General features: G+C 48.0%; 1 protein-coding gene across 1 annotated transcript; it reads right to left on the bottom strand.

The window, feature by feature from the left end:
* Positions 1-799: 799 nt before the first annotated feature.
* Positions 800-1,789, bottom strand: LOC137457873 (olfactory receptor 14A16-like; the record flags this gene model as incomplete). The annotated part of the gene is made up of 1 exon (XM_068169618.1): positions 800-1,789. A coding segment is annotated over one exon (990 nt), but the record flags the coding sequence as incomplete, so codon positions are not given.
* Positions 1,790-10,442: the final 8,653 nt, after the last annotated feature.

Raw genomic sequence — 10,442 nt, 5'->3', positions numbered from 1 at the left:
GAACTTTGTAATATATGGGGACAATAACATAGCTTATACTGGAAATGGGTCAGGACCCAGGCTGCAGTTCTAGAGGATAGTAGGATCCAGTTTGTACTGGGATGAGGCCACATCTGTACTGGGAGGGGTTAAAGGAACCATGGTTAGACTGAGTCTATACTGGGAGGGAGTCAGGGTATCCAGTTTGGACTCCGAGTAGGTGCAGTCTGTAATGGGAGGGGGTTGGGGTATGAAGGCATGAAGAGACCTCCTGTTCTGATGGCAGTGCTGCTCTGGAGCACAGCTCTGTCCCACAAGCAGACCTGGCCTGTCCCTGCCTGCAATCCTAGAACTGCCACCCAGCAGCACAGTGCCCAAGCTGCCAGAGCACTCAGGCCTTGCCCCAGCACAGAGGCTCAGCAGGAGGGGGTGGAAGGGCAGAAAGAGCAGCTGAGGACAGCCCAAGCTCTGGGGCTCCCTGGCACTGCTGCTGTGTTGGGACTCTGCCCCACCACCTCTACACACAGACATTGTCCTGCAGCTCCAGAGTAGCCTTGGAGGAAGGAACTCAGAGAAACAACTCCCTGCAACATCTTTTATTGTGTTGAGCACACACAGGGAGCACAGCTCCTCATGTCTGCAGCCTCTGAGTCACACCAGACAGGACAACACTGAACCAGAAATAGTCTGAAGAAAGACATTTTTGTGGGAACAGCATTCTCACAATGGGAACAGCCCCAGCAGCAGCCAGAACTCCAGCAGCCAGGCTAAGCCTGTATTGAGTGACATCACAACTGCTCTGCAGGAGAAGACAAAGAGTTTATTGCTTCTGAAGGCATCCAGGGATCAGTTGGCTGAGGGCAGCCTTGAGCTCCTGGTTCCTCAGGCTGTAGATGAGAGGGTTCACTGCTGGAGGCACCACTGAGTACAGAACTGAAACAACCAAGTTCTGGGATGGGGAGGAGATGGAGGAGGGCTTCAGGGTTGCAAAGATGGCAGTGCTGAGAAACAGGGAGACCACAGCCAGGTGAGGGAGGCAGGTGGCAAAAGATTTGTGGCGTCCCTGCTGAGAGGGGATCCTCAGCACTGCCCTGAAGATCTCCACATAGGACACCACAATGAACACAAAACAGAAAAAACCAAAACAGGCACTGACCACAATAAGCCAAAGTTCCCTGAGGTAGGATGTGGAGCAGGAGAGCTTGAGGATCTGGGGGATTTCACAGAAGAACTGCTCCACAGCATTGCCCTGGCAGAGGGGCAGGGAAAATGTATTGGCTGTGTGCAACAGAGCATGAAGAAAGCCAGAGGCCCAGGCAGCTGCTGCCAGGTGGACACAGACTCTGCTGCCCAGGAGGGTCTCATAGTGCAGCGGTCTGCAGATGGCAACATAGCGATCATAGGACATGACAGTGAGGAGAAAATACTCTGCAGCAATTAGGAATATGAAAAAGAAGAGCTGGAGAACACATCCTGCATAGGAGATGTCCCTGGTGTCCCTCAGGGAATTCTCCATGGATTTTGGCACAGTGGTGGAGATGGCACCCAGGTCAAGGAGGGCGAGGTTGAGGAGGAAGAAGTACATGGGGGTATGGAGGTGGTGGTCCCAGGCTATGGTGGTGATGATGAGGCCATTGCCCATCAGGGCAGCCAGGTAGATGGCCAGGAAGAGCCAGAAGTGCAGGAGCTGCAGCTGCCTTGTGCCTGAGAATGGCAGGAGGAGAAAGTGGGTGATGGAGCTGCTGTTGGACATTCCCTGTCTCTGGTCATGAGGCCCTGTCAAAGGAGAAGAAGGCAGTGACAAGTCAGAAGAGCATTATCTCAGTACAACCAAAGGCCACAGACCCCCCCTGTCACACAGACTCCTGCTGCTGCTTCTTCTTGGGGACTCTTCCTTCAGCTCCAAGGCTGGAGCACTGCTTGATCCTGGTTTAGGGTAAAAGGCAAGAGTGGGAGAGCTCCCATGGATTCTAAGTCACCTGCTCTGCACCTCAGCTGGAGGGTGACCATGCTCCCATGTCACCCTGAGAAGCCACCAGACACTGCTGAGTGCAGAGGGATCCACCACACAGCACTCAGTGTCTCAGGGTCTCAGCATCCCACTTGTAGTCCAGGAGACACTTGGCTCAGTGTCCCTTGGAAGGCAGCACAGCCTGGATGGACACTTCAAGGATACAGCCAAGGCATGACCATGGGTGCTCTTGCAGTCAGGTCATTGCCAGCCTCACAACTTGCACTACCCAGAGCTTCCCAGGCTGCAGGACAGCTGGGACACCTCATTGCTGTGGCTCCACCTGCACAGGAGATCTCAGTGTCTGTGCCTGACTCTGCAGCTGAAGCTTCCATGCCCAGAGAGCCATCAGCAACACAAAGAGCATCTGAGGCAGGCAAGGAGAGGGACAGACAGACACTCAGGAATGCCTTCAGGTGAGGAGTGTAGGCACTTGGTGAGGTTCCCAGTAAAGCTCTGTGTGATGCTTTAAGAGCCTCAGCCCCTGCTCTAAAGGCACAGCTGAGTTTCCCTCCTCACCAGCCAGGTCAGAGACAGTGGAAGCAAAAATTCAGGAGAGGAGAGACTGGGTCAGGAACCCCTGACCTGAACATAGTCATGGAAAATGCCACTGGAAATGATCTGGAAATGAACTGGAGCTGAGAGCAGCCCTGGCCCACACAACAGCCCCTCCACAACAGAAGGACCCTGCCCTGCCCTGCACTGCCTTGCCCTGCCAAGGGTGGCTCCTTCCAACCAGAGTTTCTCCCCAAAGCAACATGAAGAGCTCCCTGGGGTGCTTGAGAGCTGAGCCTGGCATGCAGCAGAGTCCCTGCCCCAGCACACAGCCCCAGCTTTAGGAGGTGCCTCCAGGAACTGCAGCTGCACTGCCCTGCAACCACAGACTCACCCTGTCAGCAAATGCAGTGGCTTCTTCTCCAGTGAGCTCTCAGCATCTTCAGTCTTGGCTGCCTTGAAGCTCTCTCTGCCTTCTTCATCTCCCTGAGATGCCCTGGCAGTGCCCTCAGACCTGCTATGTGGTGCAGAGAAGCTGCTCCTGGCCAGAGCTCCATGCAGCCCAGAAGCCAGGCCCAGCTCTATGGTCAGCCCAGGGCATTTAAAGGAGCCCTGTGGTGGCTTTGGTGCCATGTAAACCTCAGAGACTGAGAGAAGGCTGATGAAACCTCTCCAGAAGTCAAAGTTAGAGTCAAACTCTGAAGTTTCTTGTAGTGTTAATAGGTTCCACTGGGGGACATTACAAGGAAAGTGTCTTCACGGTCTGGTGAGAGCAGAGAACTGAGGCAGTACTGACAGGTCAGGACAAGCAGCTCAAGGTGGCTCTGCTGCTGAGGAAACCTGGAGGGGTTTCATCGATCCAAAGGGCCAAGCCCTGACCCTCAGCCCCTGGCAAGGCACATCCTGTCCCTCACCTGTGGCTCAGGTCTCTGATTCACCCTGTGAAATCATTTTTATCAGATGCTTTGTGCAATGAAATCCTCTCCAATTATCTGCAGAAACCTTGGCAATAATAAGAGCTTCAGCAGTATTTAATGAGCCCCATGGAGTATTTGGGGCTGATTACATCATCCTTAGGTACTGCTAGGAGACTCTGCCAAGGTACTGCCAGGAAGCCTCTCAAGAAGTCCAAGTCAGAAGAAAACTCCAAAGTACCTGGAAGCACTGATTGGCCTCACTGAGGCTTGTTACTGACAAAGGATCCCCAGGGACTCGTTAGAGCAGCTCGTTAGAGGCCAGGATTGCAGGGAGACAAAGGCAAAGTACAGGGGAGAAAAACTTGCCTTTGATCTAGGAAGCAGAAAGGCCAAGCCCTGACCATTGCCCTTGCAGTAGAAGAACCTCAAAGCCTCAAAGCAAAGTTTCTCCTCACAGGCCTTGGTGGCAGAGGCAACTGCCAGAGCCAAGGGGACAAAGGTCTTGGTCCTGTTTGGCCTCTCAGCCTTGCCAGAGCCCTTGGCCATCCCTACTGCAGCCTCTCCTACATTGTCCCATGCCTGCAGCTCTTTCCCTTTAGGCTGCTGACACCAATCTTTCTTCCCAACCCAGCTCTGCCCCTGCCACTTCCATCCCTTCCCTGAGCTGTCTCAGCTCTCCCCCTGCCATTTCCATCCCTTCCCTGAGCTGTCTCAGCTCTCCCTGTTATTTCCCAACACCTCTGGATGGCCTCATGCATAGCAGCTCTGCCCTTTCAGGGACATTTCTTTGGCCTCTTCTCCACTCTGAACCCTTCAAGCTGCACTTTGTGGAGGTTTTGGTCTCGTAACACACCCAAGGAGAGCTCCATCCTCTCTGAAACCACCCTTCAGCCATGTGCACACTGCTATGGCAGTGCTCTGAAACCACCCTTCAGCCATGTGCACACTGCTATGGCAGTGCTCTGAAACCACCCTTCAGCCATGTGCACACTGCTATGGCAGTGCTCTGAAACCACCCTTCAGCCATGTGCACACTGCTATGGCAGTGCTCTGAACCACATTCACCAGTCTGAAGCAGCCCAGGTCCCTCAGATTCTCTGTCTGAAAACCTGCACAGACTCCCAGTTGGTGGAGCAGGAATTGTTTATTGGCACAGAACAAGCAGTTTATACAGGAAAAATCCAGCAGGCTAAGCAACTCCCTGACATTCTTCCACCACTGCTGCTAATTGAATTTTCTCCTTTGATATGCAGCTGTCCATTGTTATCTTCATCCCATATCAGGTTAAGCTTCTCCAGCATGGAGGCAAGTGTCCTCCTGTCTCACATTTCAGGTTGTTTACCATAGTTAGTTCTTCTTTATCACCAGGCCAGCCTTCCAGTATCAGCAGCCTGTTGTTCTTTCTTGTCCTGAAACCTTCCATAGATACTTTCTGCTTCGCCACAACTCCCCATTTTTATATGGTTTAAACCAGCAGCCATCACTTGTATCCTGACCATCCTCCTGTTCCGAAAAGCTATGATTACAAACACCATGAACACTACAATTACATTGCAAATCACCACAAGGATTTCACCTCTAACCCACACTCGTAGATTCAGACCTGAGAACCAATTGTTTGGATTCAAGCAGCTGAGATCTTTGTTCAGTGCTTGCCATGTTGAATCCATCCTCACCTGTTGTGTATTTGCTAATTGCAGTTCCAGCTGATGCTTCAATGTTTGGACATTATGTTTCAAGGAGCTATCAAAGGCCCCTTGTAAATGTGACCTGAGTGAGTTCCAATCATGCTGAGAGTCATTCCAAGACAAGGATGTTACACACATTTCCTGCTTGTGATATTCCCATCACACTGCAGTATCATATGGGTCTGCAAGGCAGCTTGTTGGTCTCCTAACCAAACAACGCTGGCCTCAAGCATGCATAACCTTGCCATTATTTCCTCATCTATAGCTTCCTGCAGCTGTAAATCATTTGTCACATTGGTTAATAAAGTTCTCACTGTGTCCACAGTTTGTATGCCTTTGTCAGAGCTGTAACTGAAGCAGCTGGGGATGCTAATATTATCACAGCTGATATTATAGCAAACATTAACCATCCCACAAATCTTTTTGTCCTTTGTCCAGAATCTTTTAGTCCCTGGTCTAATAGCCTGAGAACATGACCCAATCCATTCTCACTCTCCCACCCTCTTGTCATATTCACTGGGATCCATGCCTCTGCCCTTCTTTGAAAGGGAATGATCATGCTCCACTGATCAATGTCCTTATTGTAATGGGTTGGGACAGACTCCCTCCCCACCATGGGCAGAAATAACGACTCAGACAAAGGGATTGCAAAAGTGATGGAAAGTTTAAACAAAAAAACAATAAAATCAGCAATGAAAGTTGTACAGAGAACCACAAGCACCGTGACAAAAGAGAGAGATCCCAGAACATACCCAAGAACATCCCATCCCCACCTGGGGGTACACCCAAACCCCCCCAGGGCTCTTTCCTCCCCCCGCAACCCAGCCTTGGGCCTAGGCAGGCCCAAGGGAGGCAGCTCATGCCATTTTACCTAGGCAGCAGCAGGGGACAAAAGAGGAAGTGAAGACCCCATGTGGATGTTTTATAGGGGAGCAGGGCATTATGGGAATGCAGTACCTGGTTTCCTGTGACCACCCCCCTGGGCTGGGCCCACCCCTTGGGACCTCCCAGGTGTGGTCTGTGCAGTGGCATCTGGGCCAGCACCCAGCCTATACCACCACACTTATCAATAATACAAGTCTTAAAAGTAATATTGCTACAACTAAGATGATAAATGCTTGATTCGTTATAGATTATACAATCAACAGCTATTCCTAACACCTATGGGTGGGTAGTACACACAGTAGCAAAGGAACTATGAAGTACAGGTTCTACTAAGATGCCTTTACACCTACGAGGTGGTGGAGTCACCATCACTGGCGGTGTTTGGGGGGAGACTTGATGGAGTGCTTGATGCCATGGTTTAGTTGATTAGATGGTGTTGGATGATAGGTTGGACTCCATGATCTTGAAGATCTCTTCCAACCTGGTCTATTCTATTCTATTCTATTCTATTCTATTCTATTCTATTCTATTCTATTCTATTCTATTCTATTCTATTCTATTCTATTCTACTCTACTCTACTCTACTCTATTCTAAATAGTTCTCTTTACCAATGGCAAAGCTAACCTCCACAACTGTTTCCTTATCACACTTTCAGTACCATTCCATGAGAGCTGTGACACAGGGCCTTCCCATGATACACAAGGTGATTTTATCTTTGTGGATTCACATCAAGAGATACAAGAGTTAGCCTCTTACACCACCCTGTCAATCAAAGATAGAAGCAAGAAAGAAAGAAAGGAAGGAAAGAAGTTTTAAACAATTTTTACAATAGACATGAGTTTTGATTGGCTAATGGCACCAATCTGTTTTACACCATCATTAAACACCAACTGCATATTGGACACTACATTTTGAATCAATCATATAAAATTATACAAGGTTAAAAAGTAACAATGCTGAACCCCATAGAAAATAGGACAAAATTCGTTTCATCCCTGTTCCTCCTGGAAGCCAGGAGAACAAATCCATAACCTACACCCTGCCCCAACAGTCCTTCAGTTGGAACTGAAGTGAGAGCTTCCTTCCAGATTCAAATGTATCTGCAGGGATAGGAGGAAGGTAGAGTCCTGTGACCGGTTGATGTTGTCCCCTTAAGAAAGGGGATATGGTGGACGGAAGTTGGTAAACGGAAAGAACGGATCTAAACTATTTCATTGGTGAAGTGGGAGGAAGCACCTTCCGAACTGGGACAGCAGGAAGGTATACTGGGCTTTCCAGCACTTTTCTGCAGTCTTGCTTCCACCTCTTCTTCAGGCAGCAGCTTTCTGTGCTGGGCTTTCTGCCAAGGCTTAGGCCTTCAAACTGACAAACCTGATAAGGCCTGTATTAACTCCTTTCCAATTAACACAAACTGCTTCTAATTTTTTTTTCCTCTTTCTCTCTCTTCTCTAACCTGCTCTGGGGAAGAGGGGGAGAGCGGAGGTGGGGAACCACCTCAGCAAGGGGGGGGGGGACGGACTCTCATTTCTGTGTTACTCTGTTGTATATCTTTGTATATATTGTAAATATTGTAAATTTGTAAATATTCCCCTGCATATCCTACATTGCTTTGTAAATATACAGCTCCACTGCTTTGCTAATTCAGCTTGTGAGGTTTTTTTTTCCCTTTCCCTTCAATTTTCTTTCCCTTTACCTTACAAGGGGGGAGGGAGGAGGCTTCTTGGCCTTACCCTTCCAACCCACCACATTTTTTTTTCTTGGCATACCCAACGTGCGGCAGATAATTAGTTTAATTTATTACTTGATTGATTTAGTGTTTTCCAGCTGAATTAGCAAACATGAAGGTATTGTGGTTCGTGGAGCGATTATTCTTTTCAATTTTTGGGGCTCTGGTTTACAGGTATTGTTTGGGTTTGATTTTGGATTACCTGGGCAAATATTTGGTGCGGACAATTTATATGTGGGTTATGTATAGAGTTAAATTATGGTATGGAAAATGTATTAATTTCCTATGGCCAGTGAGATACAGGAATGTTACCTCCACCACTCTCCCAATTGAGATAAAGGGTTTTAAGATTCCGCCTGAGGAGAGAGTAACTTTAGGTGATGCCTTGGATCCAAAAGTGATTTATTTGATGTGTATAAATCTGTTGCTGGTGATGGTAATTGCATATTTACTGTTCTCTCTGCGGCGAGAGAGAAAGATATCCAAAGCTTGTTTTGTTATTAAAACTAGATCAAAAAGAAAACGCTGTGGTTCTCGATCAGCCCCAGAGTCATCTAGTGACGAAGAGTGTGGGGAATCTGTGTCAGTTAAAAAGAAGGCTAAAAAGTTAATTGGTAAAGCAGCTCTGAATGACCCTGCTGATTCTGGCAAGCTGCCAAGGGCATCGGCTGGTATCAACATGGCTCCTATTCCTTCTCCCACTCCTTCTCCTTCTTCTTCTTCTCCGTCGGCCATTAACGGAGCAACGTCACTTCCGCCCACTCCCTCGGTGGGACCGGAAGTCACTGCCCCAGCAGCTGATTTATCTCAGGACCTGTCAGCTTCCATTAAGGTGGCTGTAAATTCAAACACAGCTCCAGTCAAGATGGCTCCTTTAAAGACTAGAAGTGGAAAGGCCAAAGATGGAGAAGAAGAGGTGGAGACTGATCCTGGTGAGGGGCCCTCTACTCTAAAAGATCCTGCTGAGGAGGAAGAGAAGATTTGTTTTAAAGATCTAGCTAACCTAGTGAGATCAAAGCAGGATAGAGATGAAGCTAGGAAAGCAGCTGGCAAAGGTGGTTCTCAGCTTAAAGAGATCCTGAGGAGAATGACAGCAGGATTATATGGGCAAAGAATTCAGGGAGACGAGGAGGAAGATGATATTTCAGAATGTTCTTCTCCCCGCGAGGAATTGCGATATGTCCGTAAAGATTTCACCAGGGCAGATAAGGAGCCAGTTCTAGCTTGGCTTAGTAGGTGTTATGATACAGGTGCTCCAGCTCTAACAGTTGGAGACAAGTCAGCAGCTCAGTTAGGAACTCTCTCGAGGGATAATGGAATAGATAGACATCTAGGCAGGGCTCTCTGTAAGGTTAATCTGTGGATACGCCTTTTAATAGCGGTTGCCCTGAGATACCCTTCCCGAGATGATCTTCCATGGAATCCTAAACCCTGGACTACCATAGATGAGGGAATTAAGCGCTTGAGAGAATTTGTTGTTAGAGAGCTACTCTATGGTGAACATGAAACTCTGAATCCTGATGACATTCCTGTGGGTATTGGTCTTGCTAAAAAGATCATCAAACTTGCTCCTTCTAATTATGCAAACATTCTGGCAAGCAGAATTGTGTCAAGAAGTTATGGTGGAGCTTCTCCTACGGTTGGCCAATTCAGTGATCAAATGAGACAATTGGAGGATAGCATGACACATGGTTCTTTGGTTTTGGCCATTAAAACTATGTCTGGTGATATACAGAATTGCATAAGAGAGTTAAAAGATGAATTTAGAAATTCCATATCCCAATTGGCACAAAGGGATAATTTCAATTCTTCCTCCAGGTGGGTACAAGTTTCATCTGTGAGGAATACACGTCCTCCAAGGAGGTCATTCCAAAACAGGTCATTCCAAAACAGGTCGTTCCAAAACAGACCACCAAGGCAATCACGTAGAACTATTTCGATAACTCTGTGTGATCAGTTTGGTGAGAACATGAACCGCTGGGATGGCCAACCAACTTCTAATCTTTTCAGGAGACTGAGAGAACTGCAAAGTGGCAGAACCCGAGGTAGCAATACCAGAAGGGTAGCTGTTACTTCCACAGTTCCCCAGAACGACTCTTATGGCTCCAACAGTGGCTCCAGTTATAACATGCAAAGTTATAACCCTGCAAACTATGTGCAATGCACATGTGCGCATGTTCCCCATAACTAGGGGTGCCCTGCCTCCCACCAGGGGGAGGAGAGGGATAACAGAGATAATAGAATCTATTGGGATGTGCACATCCAGTGGCCTGGCACTTCACAATTTCGGAAGTACAGGGCCTTGGTTGACACAGGAGCTCAGTGCACCATAATACCATCAAATTATCAGGGATCAGAGTCTATAACTATTCTGGGAGTCACTGGTGGATCTCAAGAGTTAAGTAAGGTAGAGGTTAATATAAGTTTGACTGGTAAACAATGGAGGAAGCGTACAGTTGTGACCGGACCTGATGCACCTTGTATTTTGGGAATTGATTTTCTGAGAGAAGGGCGTTTCAAAGACCCTAGAGGTTACAAATGGGCTTTTGGAGTAGCTTCTATAGAAATTGATGGACAAAAATTGAAGCTGTCTGCTAGACCTGAGCTTTCTGATGAATCTGCAGTTGTGGGACAACATAAGATACAGGACATTAAATTGCCGGTTGCTTCTCAGACTGTGCATCACAGACAATACAGAACCAACCGTGACTCTTTGTTGCCCATTCAGAATCTGAGTCGT

This window comes from Melanerpes formicivorus, unplaced genomic scaffold (genome assembly GCF_026170545.1).
Source record: "Melanerpes formicivorus ecotype bairdi unplaced genomic scaffold, bMelFor1.0.p_v2 SCAF_206, whole genome shotgun sequence".
Lineage (NCBI taxonomy): Eukaryota > Metazoa > Chordata > Aves > Piciformes > Picidae > Melanerpes > Melanerpes formicivorus.
Note: the sequence above shows the minus strand (reverse complement) of the source record. Positions and strands in the feature narration are given on the sequence as shown.